General features: G+C 37.4%; 2 protein-coding genes across 7 annotated transcripts in view; one reads left to right on the forward strand and one right to left on the reverse strand.

Annotated features, from left to right (window-relative positions):
- The window catches only part of LOC105426906 (PAR-domain protein 1), a 72929-nt gene that overhangs the window by 47456 nt on the left and 6844 nt on the right, over positions 1–18629 (reverse strand). The window contains exon 1 of one of the 6 annotated variants that reach the window (XM_011638327.3): positions 3644–4539. The exons of 1 other annotated variant lie outside the window; for it this stretch is intronic. In XM_011638327.3, coding sequence (XP_011636629.1) covers positions 3644–3992 — 349 coding nt within the window. In that variant the 5' untranslated portion in view covers positions 3993–4539. Of the gene's footprint in view, positions 1–3643; positions 4540–18629 lie in introns of those variants that run through there. 4 more of the 6 variants (XM_089072187.1, XM_089072188.1, XM_011638329.3 and 1 more) reach the window with 4 other exon arrangements.
- LOC105426907 (uncharacterized) lies at positions 13649–15569 on the forward strand. The gene is made up of 2 exons (XM_089072193.1): positions 13649–13938; positions 14697–15569. The coding sequence occupies exons 1-2, from the start codon at positions 13736–13738 to the stop codon at positions 15247–15249; spliced, it is 756 nt and encodes a 251-aa protein (XP_088928319.1). The 5' UTR covers positions 13649–13735; the 3' UTR covers positions 15250–15569.

The following is an 18629-nucleotide window of genomic DNA, read 5'->3' on the forward strand; positions in this document are numbered from 1 at the left end:
GAACATATTCTCACAAATTTGTTTTCTTGTTGAGTAAGGCAGAATTTTTTAATTGCGATTCTTCATCTCTCTCAAGAAATTGGAGAACGGGGATTTTACCGGGGATTTTTCATTATCTTCAATTAAAATATCCAAAAACAATTCTTAGCATTACTAATAGTGCACAAAAAAAAATATATTTGATACTATAACTAATGACAGATTGTTAAAACTAGATTTACGTAAATAAATTTGTTATTACATTACAAAAAAAATTTATTAGTGTTGCTAATACATGTCGATGTTTAAATATTTTTTTTTTTCCCTTTCTCCTTCAGTCTCTTTCGGAGAAATTTTGTCAAAGCGATTAAAAATCTGCTCTTTTCGCATACATATTTTGTATGCAGATTTCGTTGATTTATCAGTTCTTTCGATTATGAAAGATTCGTGATTTTTTTGAAACCGCAAATACACAACGTGCCGCGAGATAATTGTATAATTAATCGTACAAAACCAGAATATCGCATTTTCACAAACGAGTCACTTACTTTCTTCGGTACTTGTCACACGTGTATCCGCCCAATCTCTGTACCACGCACTCGTTGCCGACGTACAAATCCGCATGACAGCGGAGAAACAATAATAAGTCATACGGGTGGGTTTACACGATGCCGCGTTATGCGGAGAGGTTGCTGTAATTGCGTTTTGACGGCGGATAGATTTACGCTCCCGCGTCTCTTCCGATGTCTCGCTAATCAAGCGATCACCATATAATTCATCGCGCGGTGACGGACACCTGCATTGTGCGGAATTTCCATTTCGTTCGCCATTTTTAACGGTAATTATCTAGTTACGCGCTGTCTAATTAATCATTCGTTTCAAAAGGCACTTGATTTTTTTTTTACGTGATTAAAAGCGAATATTTAAGAGTGAATAAAGTTTTACCGAGAAGAAACAGAAATACAATTTTAAAATTTGAGAGACAGACTGATTCAGAAATCTATCATTTATCTTTCTATAAATTATTTATAAGTGCGAGTAAAAATATTTGCCTTAACATTTCCTATTCGTTCCATTCGATTTAATAAATTGTGATAATTGTATAATCAAGATATTTAATTAAGTCAGTAGATTTTTATTTAATTTAATCAGAATTTTTTCGAAGAAATAAAATATCTATGTGCATGAGAATTTAAGACAAAACCGGGAGAATTTTACAATACACGCGGATCGCGATCCACTTATGAAAAATAGCGGTTATTTTCTCGTACGTCTCTCAAATCCGATCGGACAGGGCGTAATTTGAATAACAAAGTAACATAAAAGTGAGTATGTGCGAAGGAACGACATTGCGAAAAGAATCCCCCCGTCCACGAAAAATGCGCACGATTAGATATGGTTTCCGTGTTATGTCGCTCCGTGTGATGGACGTTGCTGTTTATTTCGATATCGAGATTATCTTAAATTTCCATGCGAGAGAAAATAACATTGTGAGGGTATCGTATTCGTAACGGCTAGTTCCATTTGCAGTCGCTTTTCTCGAATAAAAGACAATAATCGTGTCGGTACATTCGTGCATTCTGGAAAATTTTCTCCGACGATAAACTCGGACAAATAATACAATTCTTACGTAATTGGATTTCAAAGCAGATAAATTCGAAAGACCATAAAAATTGAAAGACATAGAAACACCGACGCGATAACACAATTTGATATAACTTTACAAAATTCGAGTGTTTTAATTATTCAAGAGATAAAATAATTTTATTAATATTTTTTTAATCCCTTTTGGTTTTATTATTTATTCGTACTTTTGTAAAACACCAAGGAACATATTTCTTGGAGATATGTACTAGCTTCAGGCTCGATAATTATCTGCTCCTGAATCGAAGAGATTAAACAGATCATAAAAGACGCGTGAAAGAAGTTTATTTCATTATATAGACGGATTAATAAATATTTATATGAGAACGTTATGAATAAATAATGTGCTCATCGTGGTGTGCACAAAAATGTGAGTGCCGCATGACGGAAAACACAAACAAAGAAGTATAATTACAATGCATACGTGCAATTTTATTATATGATGTCATTGGAATGCGTCATCTCTACAATGAATTGCGTTATAGCATTATATTACTCGCAGTTTGAAAATCTGTTCTGTTAACTATATCAAATTTTGCGCTATAATTTATCGACCATTCTATATCTGAAACATTGAAAGTTTTAAAAAGAACAAGAAATCAATCGAAACAATTAAACATCTCCTGGTCTCGCGCATAATGAATATTTTACAGCGAACGAGCTGTAATTTTGATAAAATATATCTGAAATATTGTGCGACATAAAAACAATAAGTGAACAATTTTGTATCCCAATAAGTCAATTTATTTCTCTGGCATATCTTCCGACTAAACAAATCCGCGTCGCGAGACGATTTAGATGGAAGCAACAGATCCCCATGAATAATTCAGCGGACTATTTACCGATGGTTGCGTGGGCAACTTCCCCTCTCTCCTTGCCCTTTTGCGAGAGCTTTCGTGGAGTGGCAAATCCCTTTCGTCGCGAAACGCGTTACGCAAACGTGTTTCCGGAAAAATTGCGTCCGACGTGTGCGCCATTCCGACGCCGCCGTCATGCGACGACGGAAATGCCTAATTCACGAATCTGTCATTTATATTAATGAATAAAGATATAAAGGGTTAATGAAAAATGTTTCGACACGAAATCTGACCTTCTTCCATTTTAATATTTTTTGTATGATTTTATGAAATTTTATCGTCACAAGATATAATTTCTTGTAACTGCTACATAAATATTATCCGTTTTTCTGCAGAAAAACTAAAAATTAATTAATAGCACGAATTCACGCATGTTTCATTTTGCACGATGTGTTCTTGTCGCTCGCAGCTATAAGGCTTTCATTATTATAATCGCTCGTTTTTAGAATGCATGTTTTTAGAAAATTGGATTATCTTCGTAATACTATCGACAGGAAGTCGGCGCAACAGTACAATATGTAAAAAGTCGATAACGTGACAACGTGACGACTAAATATTATTTTTAACTAAATCTCTTTCACTGTGGCAGCATAAAACTCTGCATCTTTCTTGTCGCTTCAGTCGCGATTTTATCATAGTTTTACTATCGATGAGAGAGACGGTACCATAAAATTCACGACAAAACGCGAATCTCCTGGGTATAGCATAACCGGAGTACATAAAATATAATTGAGATGATATTTAGGATGTGTGTAGAGCCTAACCCAAGACTGATGTGGTATGCATTAATCCTTTCGATAAGATCGATCCATTTGGTGATTGACATCGCGTGACGGTCAACCGGAGTGCTTACATAATTTCGCGTCCAAGAAATTCTCTCCGAAGAAGAGGATCAATTTGGAATACCCAAGAGAAGAAAAAAAAATTTTTCCGGAAATGTAATCAACTTCCTCGTCGCGTCAAAGCAGTGCCTCAGTCACAACAGACCGTGATCATTATTATTTCCATAGAAAACATGCTCGCTTTAAATATAATCAATATAATATATAGTCAAAATATAATCGTAGGTCATTGACTTTTGTTCCATAAAATTGTCGTGTTTTTTTATTTTATAAATCAATCGATATCGATTAAGATTAGCGAGTCGCACGCGTATTGGGTACCTGGTCCGTCATAAGGAACGGTTCTCCTGAGCCCGCCCTGTCCTCTAATAGGGTGTAGGTGTTGCTGTTGCTCCAGAGGTGGCGGCTGAACGCTTTGCAGCTGCAGATGCTGCTGCTGGGAGGGCGGGTAGTGAGTGGAAGTGGAGTTCGTGACGGCGGATGTGCTTCCCGGTAGCTGCTGATACTGGCTACTCTGATACTGACGGGGATGGTGCGGATGGTGGTGATGAGGGTGCGGATGCGAGTACGGGGTGCACCAGGTGTAGCACTGCTGCCAAGATGCAGCCGCGTCCGCACCGGCCATCCCCTCGTCATCCTTATTTCCCATTCGAGTCCAGCCGCAATCCATTGTGAATTCAACGGTAATTTTTTTTTTTCTTATCGGACGTACCGTACGGTGTATCGGATCTGATGAATAGTTGTCGCACAATCACTCGTTATTCAAAGCAGAATTGACGTCATGTCTAACTTTAATTTGCGCTCAGTCAACTCGCTATCGTTATTTTTAAATCCCAAATTAATGTCTGTTAATTTTGATGCTCGTTTTTTTCTGATTTTTCGAAATAATGAAATAATTGTTTTTATTCATTGAATACATCTATCTAAACAATGACCGTTTATTTTTCCATAGTTTTGCAATTAACATTAATTTTCAATCAATTTTCAATCAATGTTATAAAATAATTCATTGTTCAATTTTTTTGCATTCAACAGATTGTCATTGAATTGTTTACGAATCCTGTAGACAATGCAGAAAAATTAACGAATTGAAAAAACTTGTTTCACGTAATTATACATTAATATGCTCTTTATATTCCATTCTATCCGACTTCGCAAACAATAGCACAGTACATATAAGTTTAAATACCTAATAGGCTAAATATAATTATTCCTCTTAAATTTTTTATTGAAATATATGAAAAAACTAGGAAAACAAAGTTTAATATTTGTATAGTTTTTTTTTCATTTGTGGTACATATAAAATCCATTTAATAACGTTTTTAATTAATTCCGCGAAAAAAGCGAAAAATGAAAAGAAAAAAGAATAAATAAAAAAAAAAGACTAATGGAAATAAATTATAAAATATTAGTTTGAAATTATATATATTCATATTCCATTTTCTTTATAAATAATCTAAAAATACAGAGTATTTAGAAAATTGTGGTCACTTCACTTATAGAAAATGTAAAAGTATTTCATGATATGCCAATCGCAAATTTCATCTTTTAAATATACACACGATAATAACCGGAAAGTTACATCACAATAATGAAAGTAAACATATAAAGAGATAAAACACATCAAATATATATATATATATATATATATATATATATATATATATATATCTGATTTCTTTTACGTCAATAAAGTCCTTCGAAATATTACAAGCTGTCATTGATACCGTAACTCAATCACGTCAGATTATATAAATTTTGTTAATCTTTCGCATATATTTCATCATATAAAAAAAAAAAGAAAAGAGAGAAACTCCACATCTCCTCAAAACGAAGAAAAGTAAAAGCGCCTTTTGCTGTGCTACTTTATGCTATTGTGCGATTAACAAAAACAGCGAGTCGGATGTATTACGGGCGGCAATTTGCAATTTAACGTGAATAACACGGAAAATCACGATGATGTGAAAAGATAAGAGATACGACTCGATTATCTCCACGAAAAGATGAAACCTCCGTTGCGGTGTCGATCTCGAGTTCGATGAGCCAAAGTCGCGGCGATTAAACTCGTCGTCGCGTCGTCGTCACGCGAACTCCGCTAACTTCTCCGAGGTGTCTAAATCTATCGATTATCACCCACGCGTCACGGGTCGAATCGGCGAAGGCACAATCGCGACCTCGCGATGGATTAGGGGTAGGAGGTGCACCATAATGTCTCCCTTCGTGTAATCGGCCGATTTTATGCGTGCGGACGCATTCCGGTCGGTCTCGTACGCGGAAAGGAGGGACTCGCGACGCGGTCGTCACGAGGACCGTCGATGCAATTTCGTACGCACGCAACCCGAAGAGACTCGGCGATGACTGAAACGAACCGAAGCTTGTCCTCCGCGAGAGAACGAAAGAGGGTTGAGGGCACGAGGCGCCGTCGACAGCCGGTGTCGGGGGGTTGTGCCCGGGTCCACGTGCATCGGCGGGCACGTTTTCCAGTCACGTGTTCGCCCACAACCCCCCCACTCGAGGGCATTTCTAGAAAGAGCGCTCCGGTGTTAATTCCGAATCCGGCAAATGAATACAGGTGAACATTAAGCGCATCGAGAATAAAAGCTCGTTTCTTTCTTCCGACACTCTCGTTCGAAATCATACGATATTTTCGAGCCTCCTATTAATATTGTATCTTAATATTAGACCTTTGATATTAGACCTCTTTTTCATTTCGAGGAAAATTCGCAAAGAAAGAAAATAATTTTATCGTGTGAACCTGTCGCGGTCATCGATAGCTGATATGAAACCGACTAGAATCGGAATAGATCCAATCCAATCGTCATCGAATTGCTTACTCGTATGCATAAGACTGCTCGTATGTTACTATTTACGTAAAAGCGGTGAGACTATTGCATAATGTGTGCATCTATATATCGGTGCCGATAATGCACGCATACGATTACTTTGATATATTGCAGTTTATCGTCAGACACGTTGGATTGTCGCAGGTCAGGTCATTCCAGGTCAACGTACTCGTACATTCGTTCTTGCATACACCGTCTTCGGAATTTCTCTCGCTTCCGTAACCTCTCCTTATTCTTTTCACCTGACATTGCATTTGCATCGCGCGCGCACTAGCGTCGACCGTTCATAGATAAGCATCGACTACACATTCAGTAGTCAGTGATAAATATCGAGTAGAATACAGGGTGTTCGTAAATATTCGCACATATCGATTTCAAGGGAGACTTTCGATCAATTTCCTTGAAAATTTTCATCAACCCCAATAAATTCTGAATTATAAACAATTGATATATAATCTTTTTTTCTAAAACCACTTTATCCCTTTTATAAATAAAAGATCCCGATTATTCAATATATTTAACATCAAATACTCAGAAATTAAGAGAAGAAAGATCCATCCCCTAAAGATTCCAGCCGACGAAAAATCGATGGAATTAGGAATTCATATTTTATCTATTGTCTTAAGTCGCGTCGCGACTAGAAGTTCGCTTGGTCTGAAGAATGCGTTATTTAAAATGCTTGACAAAATTGAGCGTTACGAATACGTGGTGTTTATTACGAGCTGTCCAAACCGGTAGGTTTACGAGCGTTCGTCTCCTCGCCTATAACCGACTCGATCCATCAACTGCAGCAACGCCGGACTACCTATATACGTCGCGCGCACATCCCTTTGTATTTTCCGGTCGAGCGACGATCGTATCCCGGTAGACGTCGATGCTTAGACCCGTAGATCGGCGTGGGCCGACTCTGACTCTGTCGTGCGTGGTGCCGCATTTGTTTCTTCTCCGATCGATGATTGAGGCAGATGGGTCGGATGGGCCATCGCCTGGCATGCGACAGATAAAAGCCTCCCTCCCTCTTCCCTCCCGCACGCAAACGGGACGATTAAAATATAAATTGATCTGGCGATTCCCCGTGGCTCTTCTGTCTCTGTCATGCATGAGATAATTCTCTCGTCGCTTCTATCGCCGTGGAACAGCTCGTCTTTGCGTCACTTAGGGACGCATTTTCTTACATTTCGAAGGGAAATTGTCAGAGTGCACAATTTTGTGATTACTAAAGGTACAGAGTATTGAAAATTAGCCGAAATGTATATTATCTGGAAAAATCTGGGATTCTTAGAGAATTTATTTGCTTTGAAAAATCAGGGAATTTTTTTTACTTTTTTTTAATATTTTATCTTTATATTATTAATCGAGATTTATCGATTTAATTGTTAACGCAATAGTGGGTCCAATCATTCTAAACATCAAAGCATATCAATTTTATGATATTAATTTTACGGTATTCAGTATTGAAGGTAATGTTTTCGTATTAGATGTAATTTTGTATAATGGAAATTGATATTTATTTTAATAGTTTCGAAAAAGTTAAATTTTGTACCGATTATCTATCACAAAATTTTTTATTTATAGCTTATGAAACTAAAGACATGTATGCGATATAAAATATTTATTTTTTTAAATTCTTATACTTTTTTCAAAATTTTTCAAATTTTAATATTAAAAATCGAGTGATTTTTAATTTTATCTTGTGATAAACTTTTATGAATGTAAGTATTAGAATTTTCACAATAAATATATATTTATTTCTAAGATGCGTTTAAAATATTTTCATTTTATTGGGAATTTTTATCAATTTTTGCTTTGAAGATTATAGAAAATTCTCAGAAAATTTTTTTTCAGGTTTAAGTAAATACCTGTTAGCTTAAAGCCGATTAAAAAACTAAAAATAAAATCGTAATCGTAAGAAAAATACAATTTACATAGAAACACAGTTAATCCTCACATTTGATAAAGATCGATATTGTGACAGCAATGTCGTGCAGTGAAGTTGGCGCAAAAAATCGCGGCTAATATTACTTATCTAAGAGGTTCACGCTTTATTTATTTCACATCGTAATAATTGCGCAATCGTTTCTATATTGTGACAAGCGACTGAGGAGAGAGAGCGAGTTTCTCCCCTCGCCTCTTTCACACGTTTGCTTCGCAACGATTTAACGATCCCCACCTTCGTCGTGCCACCCGCGAAGCCACCCTCGGTAGAAATTCCCGCTGTGATAGCTGCTCGCTCACGTGTTGCGCCACGTGAATCGCGCTGCATCTAATAAGAGCGCACGTGGGCGTCCGTTTCCGATGCCGAGTCTCCGATGCTGCATCCCGGGTATCTTCGAGTTATTGGAGGTCACGTTCCATTTATATCGCGTTTCCAATTTCCAAAAGAATCGGCGATTGTTCGGCGCCGCCCTTTATAAAATCCTGCCCCCGCGAGAGGATCTCTCGTCGTCGCAAAAATTGACGAGCGCGAAAGTACGCGCGGTAAGTCCAAGCGATAATCTCCGCGCGGACGCGCCTAGAAACATCCGCGTCCGGCTCGACAGCGCCGAAGGTCGCGTTGCATCGCAAGCGTAACGTGATAATTACCTTTTTAATCGACACACATGGAAACAACGTTTTCTCACGATGAATGCGAACGCGATAAAAATGCCGCGCCAAAGACAAAAGATCGATCCAATTCAATTCATCGGGCGATCTTGCGCGGGTGAGAAATATTAATGACCGCCGCGATTCGAAAAGGTGCCGCGTGAAAAATAATTATCATCAAAGATTAAGATTATATCGGGACTGCTGATTATCAGGATTAAGTCTTTTTTTTTTTACGTTTGTTAGTGTGATTCGTTAGCATGTTACGTCTTTGTCGGACAAATTTTTCATAGTTCTCCCATCGCGCTTGTCCAATCCGTATTCCATGGTCAACTTCTGCAACATGTGATTTTAAACAAAAAAAAAAAATGACGGAAAATTCACGTTCGCACGCACGACAATCTAGAAATGCGTGAACAAAGCACGCGTGGTTCGAGCGTGAAAAACAGATTTCTAGTTCCGCGAAGCGTTAAAGGCTGGGAGATTGACGATCTTATGTATGCGTCGTACCAAACGAATCGTGAAGCTGCGCGCGCCTTTCGCTTCCGGTTCACCGATCTCTCCACATTCGTTAAGCCACCTTCTCGGTCCCCGACCGAGTCGGCCCGACATTTATGCGGCCGAGGCACTTTCGCTCGGCCGCGTCGAGCCGACTCGCCTCAATATTACAGATTCATCTTTACACCAGTAATAACTTCGTAAGAGCCGCGCGATGATTACGCTCTAAATCCTCGCTAAACCCGTCTCCCGCTGATATTAACAAGCTCGCAAAGGATATCCGAGAATTCGAGAATTTTCCGAATTTCCGAAAACGGAGAAAGTACACTCGGCGCGAACGTATCGCAATGTTTTCAAACAATATTGTTATCGATATTATCACAATTAATAATTAATTCTATCGAAATAAAGAGGGTAATGGAAGAAAAGTCGAAAATTATATTTTAATAAAAAAAAAGAGAGGTATTAATTTAAGAAAATAAAAAATGACTTTTATAGTATTAATGACTTCTAGTATTAGTAATGACGGTCCAGCGAGACTCTTCCTATATCCATTAGTCCCCACAAAGCTTACGCAATATTCTCGAGGTATCGTACATTTAACGATTAAAAGACATATCTCGCTAGGCATACGATTGCTCTAAGAGTATAATCTTTTTTTTTTTTGGACATTGTTCCACACGGTGGTTATTACGATCTCATCAGAAAAATCCTCAGAAATGTCAGGAAGTGACAATACGATTATGATAAAGGTTTTTGCCTGTCCACGGACGACACATCGTTATTCGTGATCTCCGCTCCGAAACGGTGTTTACAGAGTGCACGGTAATCAGAAATTCATGGCTTCCTTCTTTTCATTCATAGCCAGCGCAATCATTTTCCCTCGCGAAGCCGATTATTCAGTAAGTTCTCCTTGACCGTCCCGATTGTTCCTCGTGCACATTCTCGCGTGTTGCAAGGTCGAAAATGCTAACAATGGACACACGTTAACGGCACACACACACACACACACACACACACACACACACGCGCGCGCGCGCGCGCGCGCGCATACAAACGTGCAATATAGATGTAAAATATAGCAAAAATATTTTCCACTTTGTAAATTAATTCTCTGTTGCTCCTGTCAGGTTTGGAGAACCTATGTACCTTGCGCGGATAGCGCGGCGGCGTTTACGAGCGTGTGATGATTACTATCTCCGAATATGTACTTGAAGCAGGTAGAATTTATTTTCTAATCACTACGACTATCAATCACGCGTTACTTTTGCCGTTTTACAATTCCGAGCGTATTTAAATAAATTATATATTGTAAGAGCGCAGGTGTAAGCGGGGCGAAACAGATATGGCAAAATGTTTGCCGGAGCTCGTTTCCGTCCGCTATTGAGCACATAACATTGATACACCGACAGTAATCATCATTTGCACGGGAACGTGCGTGTGTGTCGCATGTGACAAACGCGCAGCACACAGCACACACACACACACACACACACACACACACACACACACACACACACACACACACACACACACACCGATGATTCGCGATGCTTATGTGTGCGACTCGCATGTCCGGTGCCCTTGCACGCGCAGGTGAATGCTTGGAGAACGCATATATATCGTCTCTCTAGCAATTTATAGATAATTTCCTGTCATTTTTCTTCTCGTCTATCTCGACTCGCGAAGAAGACCACTCGTCGTCGTGACCCTTGCCCTCGTTAATTGTCTCTCACAATCGCGGGAGGCGTGGGTGTGATATTTACATATTATTATCATTTAAATATTTTATTATTGGGACGAAAGAGTAAAAGAGGAGTAAAAAGAGGAGTTGTTGGCAAGCTATCAAGCTTAGGCATTGATGGTTTCTATGTTATCGTTGCGAGCATGATATCAGTGACGGACTTTGGTAAAACCATTCCCTTGAAGCGGATACCAGATGCCAGCAGAGTCTGTACGTGATCCGTGCTGCACTCTACAGGAACTCTAACGTGATTTACCGAAGGATCTTTCACTTTTTATTTCGAACCGAATTTTATTTTTTTTTTTAATTATTAAAGAAAACGTACCTGTGTATAAAAATAGTCGGATTTCCCATGTCTTCTTTCGTATAGAAATTTTTGGAATAATTTATATTTAAGACTTCTCACACAGAAAAAAAAACAGTTTAAAAGCAAGATTATGTATTCTCATATATAAGCAAAAATTATAATCTTTTTAGGAAAATTTCACTCTTAATTTGATTAAATTGAGAATATCATAATCTTCATATAAAAGATTTTTAGTTTTGAGTAAAGTGAAAATAAAAAAATTAAAAAATGATTTTAAAATGGAATAAAATAATTTTTTCCGATGAAATACGCTCCAAGTTCATTTTCATTTGACACTTAACTGACAAATCGTTTAATATCAAATAGAAAAAATAATAAAAGATATTGTTCATAAAGTTTTTATTAAGGAAGGAAATTATTTTAAAAAATTCCACATAAAAAAAATTAAAAAATGTGTGTGTTAAATCTGAAACACCCTGTATAGATAGCAGCACAAATATCAATTAACACATGTCTGACACGATACATTATTTATTCCTTTTCAATCATCATGACACATAACGATATAACAAATCATTCGCAACGCTGATAATTTTATTGCAAATACTTTAGAAGTCAAACGATCAATTTCAACAGTCTTTGCTCACATTTGCAACATAAATGAGACCAATAAAGTATATTATATCTGCCAGTTCTCGTGGCTACAACACCATCGATAAGATGATAAGTCACGCCGATTTTCGTGATAAGACAGACTTTCTGTTATCACATTATATCATATAATAAGAAAATCGGCTGGTAATTTAAACACTTGTGCTCCTATTTGTACAGAATGCCTACGGGATTCTTAGAAATTCACAGAAATAAATCTTAATGTGTGACTTAGATTTATAAAATAATACATTTATAAAATAATATCCGCATTTAATATATTTATAAAACAACATCCATCGCGTCAAAAATATTTTGTGTAGATATATATAAAGATTTGTTTTGCATTAAAAAACGATATAATGTAGATAATGGTCCGATATCGCCTTGGATTCAAATAGCCGGAAGAGAATTATATTTACAAAGATATAAGAAAAAAATTTCGAGCTGTCACGATACGAACGTCTGACATACTACTCTGGTGCCATTTTGCGCCGTTTTATTTTTGTTCGAGATAGCGACAAAAAAAAAGAGCGAGGGAAATGAAGGACCGAAGGTCCTCTGCAAATAGACATTTTGGATTATGCCTTTTTGCGTGATAATGAAGACTTTATGGTACTAATTACAATTCATTCTAAATATGGATTACTTTAAATTAACGTTAGACTAGATATAATTACATTCAATTTAAATTAATAGATAAATTCCTGCGAGATGTGATATTACTTGAAACTTTAAAAATTAAAAAGATTGGAAGAAACAGAATAGTCAAGCGGTAGTTGTAAAAAGATTTTAAATCATATAAAATAATTTAACCTACGCGATTACCTATTAATTAATTACTATTATTGAAACGTATAATTTATTTCAAAGTCTTTTCTTCGCTATTTCCAGAATGACAATGTAAATATTAATTTAAGAGAACCGATTGCTAACGAACTCGAGACATTTTAGTCATTAAGCAGATATTCGATTCGATCATAATTTATTCGCCTCGGCCAAGACTTTCATCGCCGTACTTTGATTGTTAGTCCGATTACAAGCCTCTGTGCTAGATAGCCAGGAACGAAGTTCAAGGGAAACCGGTAAAGATGCGAAATAACACAAAATTTACGATTTCTTTATCGAAAGTGAAGATATTTTTGTTATGAAGTCAATAACATTTTTCAAAAATATTTTACGCAGTTAGTATATACGTCGCTATGCATAATATAGTAATGACTTAATCATTTATTGCGTTTTTATAACTACAGCGATTTCGATATAAAAAACTCGAGAAAAAAAACAACGACACTCTGATCGTCGATGAGAATGACGATCATTTCCCTTGGATACCGTTTCGCAGAAGTCAATGGAAATTTCATGTACCGAATTGAAATGAATAATAAAAAAATGCAGGGAATATAAATCAACCTCAAAGTCGATAAGACATACAGAATTTTATTGTGCCATTTATATCTGATGGATTGCAATACACATTCTCGGAAAGGAAGTATAATTAAATACATTCCCGTCACGTTCAACGGGAATACAACGTAGGTAGATAGTTTTACATCCAAGCGGATCCTTAGATTTCTTTTCATTCGAGTCCACTTAAGACCTTACGTACTGTTTCTTTTATAAAAATCCTTTTAGTAAATTTTAATATTTAGACAAATGATAAAACTGCCACGAATGTTTTATACGCTTTTAACGAGTAATAGTATATATCGGTAATAAAAGTTATCATGATGACGTAGCTATGTACATAAGGTACACTAAAGAATTATTTGCTAAAATTAGTAGACATGCCTGCTAGGCGGACTCCAAAGGTCGAGGCACTGGTTGTAAACGCTATACGTAGGCTGCAAGATGTGCAAGGTTCGACATCGCGGGAAATTAGTAACTATATTTCCCAGGAGTACGATGTTCCTATCGAGGAGACCAGACGGCAGGTCCAGTTGGCTTTACGACGCGGCTTATCCTATGGGATTCTTAAACGTTCGAAACGGTACGAATTTAACGCAAATCCCCCGTTTAAATTATCCACGATATTAAGCGAATTTCGGTATCATTTTATTTCTCGGATTTAATCTCTCGCTCGCGACGCCGGATTTTTACGACATTACAAAGACCCAAGGTTGAGCAACGGTTGGCATTAAAATTTTGTTTTATTACGGTGGATGTTATTTTGGAAATTGGTTGTAATGTTTTGACTTCTCGAGAATTGCGAGAAAAATTACTTGAAAAGAGGCCGTTAGTGTATCGCGTTACATATTGGACGTATTTACGATGTTATGTTTTCTGCACTACGAAAAACTCGCTTATCAATGCCAATGATAAAGCCGCTGGGTCAAAAATAAAACGCAATAGATTAAGTCACGATTACGAGGGGCGATACGTGACCCACTTCGTAAAAAAATATTTTGATCGCATCGCACACGCAGTGTTCTCACTTGATCAAATAATCGTTGTGTCACACCCTGCGTGGTCGATGTAATGTTACATGCGTTGATAAAGACGCTTAATTTGTGATTAAAAAGAGAACTAAACTTCAACCTTCAAATGTTGAATAATTAGGCCTATCTATTTAAGAAAAAAAAAAAAAATCATCTACTGCGTGTAAAATATTCTTCGTCACGTGTATATACTACAATCTTTCATGACAATAGCTTTAGGACGTCGAATGCGAAGGCGACTATAATAATTTATCATAATTTACTTGGAACGATTGCTGTGGTATCACATATTTTATATCTGCATTGTCAGAGGATACTACTCGTGCAATCACGACTACCTGAGACAACTCTCGTTGGGGGATGGCATGAGTGACGGAGTGATGGAACCTTGTCCAGAACAACCTTGGCGATTTGGTGTACGCGCCAGAAAGAGAAGGAAAAGGCGCGCCAGATTATACGCCAGAAAGAGAAGGAAAAGGTTAGCTAGAGAACGCGCCAGAAGGAGAAGACTCGCTAAGGAAGCTAGAGAACGAGCCAGAAAGCGGAGGGGGAGGCGTCCATCTCGAAGACGGAGGAGAAGACCAAGCAGAAGAAGAAGAAGAGCAAGCAGAGGAAGAAGACCAAGCAGAAGAAGAAGAGGAGCAAGAAGAAGAAGAAGAACGAGAACGAGAGAAGAAACAAATGCGGGAAGAGTCAGAACACGCGCCGATTCCGGCGAGATGGAGGAAATGGAGGCGAAAGGGAACGACGTTTTCAAAGACGAGGATCCTAAAAGCGAAACTTCTATACACTCCGTGCATTCTGATGAGCGGCATTCACGAGATTCTTCTCAAAATTCTCAGTCTTTAAATACGCCCCGATGATGTTTAGAAATCAGAGAAAAATAATGGTATATCTTTTCAGGAAAAGAAATGGAAATGTGTTTATATTATAGAGCACAGTGAGGGAGTTAGTCGCTCGTTGATTCGATGCAAAATATCTTTAGGGATTAAAATTGAGTTTTATAGCTCTTTTATTTTCCTTTTTATCGAGTTTTATATAAATTTATCATCATAACTGCCCACGACAGTATCTTTATTACACCTACAAACAAATTTCGAGATGTCGTGTACTTATTTACGTGTATTTACCCTGATACTTTGTACGCTTTATTGATACCACATTACAATTGTCTTTTCGCATACTCGTTCTTGACTTTCCCTTTTGTTTGCGTAATAATATCGCGAGGGAGAGAAACACGATCGCGAGATCGGTTGAATTGAAATTGCGCTGTTCGTCGCACAGCGTGAAACTCGAACCTCCTGAGAAACAAACGGGGGTCCGTGGTGTCCGTCGACGGCCCTGAACGCGGCCTTGCCGGCTAATGATAGTCGCGCTAATGACGAGTCCGCACACGCATGTATGCGCGCACTGCGTGACTATTTCGCCTAGCAACTTTAGGACTAGACGCAAGACGCGTCACGGCGGATCGCGGCGGTGTTTTGCTCAGCCAGCTGTGAATGATAAGTGCATGCATATGCGATGCATATACGTAAATTAGATTTCCAGAACGAGCCGACACGATATTTTAGGGACAGGTTTCCTTCAACGTCGAGATCGATCTCTCTCGTTTTCTCGAGACAGCAATCGTCAGACATCGTCGACTTGTACGTTGATGAAATTATTCCGCGAGAGAGCATAATAATAATAATTTTAATAATAATTTTATTAAATAATTCTTAAACTTGGCATAGTAAGTGTTGTTACAGATGTGTATCTTGTAATTCTCTTAAATCGAATATCAAAATTATACTTATTAAATTTGTGCCGAATTTACCGAATTTAATTTCAGATCGTCATTTATTAAGGCTCGCAAATGGGGTTTATCTAAGATGGGATTTATCGAATATTATTATCGTATCGATTCATTATGTATTTTGTTTAAAGGAACATATATTCGGTCTCAAATCTTTAGCTAGATGATGAAAGCAATTCTTTATATTTTATTTATATGATATTGCTGCGATATTTTATTTATATTAAGATTATTAATTATTAAGATTAATTTTATAAGTAATCTTTATTTCTGCTTCTAATACTTAATGATTTTCCAACACGGATTTTAATATTTCTACTCAAATTTCAAGGCGTGCTTCAACGACTTATAGACAATTAAATTTTTTTTATATAATATATGATAAACTCTATAAACTAATAACTAACTCTATAAACTAATAACTCTATAAACTAAACTAATAATCGATCGATTAATCGATTAACAGAAAATAATTTTTATATCAATCAACGAAACTATTGATGATTTTATATTTAAATTAATTTAATTATCGATGGAAAGCTATATGTATTTTAAAAGAGTTATTATTGTTTTCTCTAACGAATGATGATATTAAATTTTTATACGCAAATGCAGAGAAAATTACTCGCTCTCAAAATGATCTCTCGGAAAATGTAGGATACGAAAGAGCGATCGAGTAGAATATCCCGTCGGCACAATGATGATTAAATGACTTACTAACACAGCGAAAGCATTTTATCAAGAGACCAATCACACGTTGCCACCACACTCATCTCGCCGAACGCTAATTAAACATTTACACTTGTGCTCTGACAAAAGTCTAACGAAGTGGGATTAAAAAATCCAATATAATTTTAGAGTTCAATCTTCGATGCCATGTAGAACATGTAAACAAAACTTCTATATCTGAGTATCGAGTATCGAGAATTGAAACTAATCGATTCGGATATCGTTGATGAATCCATTCACCGACAATCCGTCCGAGAGGGAGAGAGAGAGAGAGAGAGAGAGATCGTCCCTTCGTTTTTCCCTCAAGAAAGCGTAACGGGAGGAAAAACGGATAAACAGAAAAGCGGGAAAAGCGAGAAAGAGAGACAGGCCGTCGTCGTTTCGCCGCGAAACCGAAAATACTCATGTCGGCCGGTATGTTGAAACCTGGCATAAGTTTTGGCGAGTTGCCAGAAAAGCGGTACTCGCTTGGAGGCCACGCCAGGCCACGAGCGATCGACCTCGACAGTCCGAATCTTTAACCGAAGATATAGGAGAATCGTCCCGACGAAAATCGCAAACCGATCGAATAACATTAATGAAAACGTCAATCGAATTATTTTACATCTTTACGCGATTAAAACAGCGGATTTATTTCAACAAATATCTCGCGATATTCTCTTATCACGTATTTAAAATTCATATCTTCCAAGTGCGCAAGTTCATCTGTCGTGTGAATAAGCATTAGGATTTATCTAAGTTATCCGTTGAAACTGGAACGCTTTATGTTCAACCGTTGACAAGTTTATTGTTCCGCGAGCAACTTTTTGACGAAGTAAATCTCAGATTATCTCGTGAGTCGTGGAAGAATTGGGATAATAGGATAAATTGAGCTTGTCTTTTGCTATTACTTAGGAAATTCTTGTTAATACAATCGGAAAAAGGATCTCTCCTCGAAAATGGTCTCTTCTACTCTGTCACCGTTAGAAAAATTTTCGCGGATGAGTACCTCGAGGAGGATCGAGCGACATGTGCTAACGAGCGAAATCGCGCGGTGCTAAACGCTTCTTTAGACTCGCGGATATCGCGAGGGACCTTGAGGTTAGAGATGCACAAGGCTCGACAAATAATCTCTCCAATTGGCCTGTGGATAATAATAGCGAAACATAAGAAATAACTTGGGGGGAAGAACTGTTTGACCGTTATACAACGTCATTACCGCTCTGCCTTGACAAAAAAAATTAATGGATTTAGAAGAATAGGCGGAAATTACTCCGCGAAACTGAATTCTTAATCTTTAAAAATCACAGGTTTGTGACAAAGCGTAGAAACAACGATAAACTATGATCGTTTCATAAAACAAAATTACACGCCATGTGTTTTTAATTCTCGTTTAAGTTAATTCTCATTTCGTCGGGTAAAAGAGGGAACAACTGGAAAAAAAAAAAAATAAAAAAAAAGTTCTTTCGACGAATGTTATCGCGAAAAGTTTAGGTTACTTGTATCTCAGTAAAATAAATTTCTGCCTATTTCGTTTAATTCATACAAGTTTTTGTAAGGCAAGATCGTAGAAGCCGTCGACGGAGAACGAAGTAATTAACCTTTACCTTGATCTCCGTACGTTCGAACGATTTAAACGGCATCGAAAACCGACTGTCGGCGAATGGCAGATGTTGGAGCCAACATCTTGAAATGACCAGGCAGCATCTGGTGCACCATAAAGTTGGCACTATTATATTA

The sequence above is a fragment of the Pogonomyrmex barbatus genome, unplaced genomic scaffold (assembly GCF_055798465.1).
Source record: "Pogonomyrmex barbatus isolate J1 unplaced genomic scaffold, ASM5579846v1 scaffold13, whole genome shotgun sequence".
In the NCBI taxonomy this organism is placed as follows: domain Eukaryota; kingdom Metazoa; phylum Arthropoda; class Insecta; order Hymenoptera; family Formicidae; genus Pogonomyrmex; species Pogonomyrmex barbatus.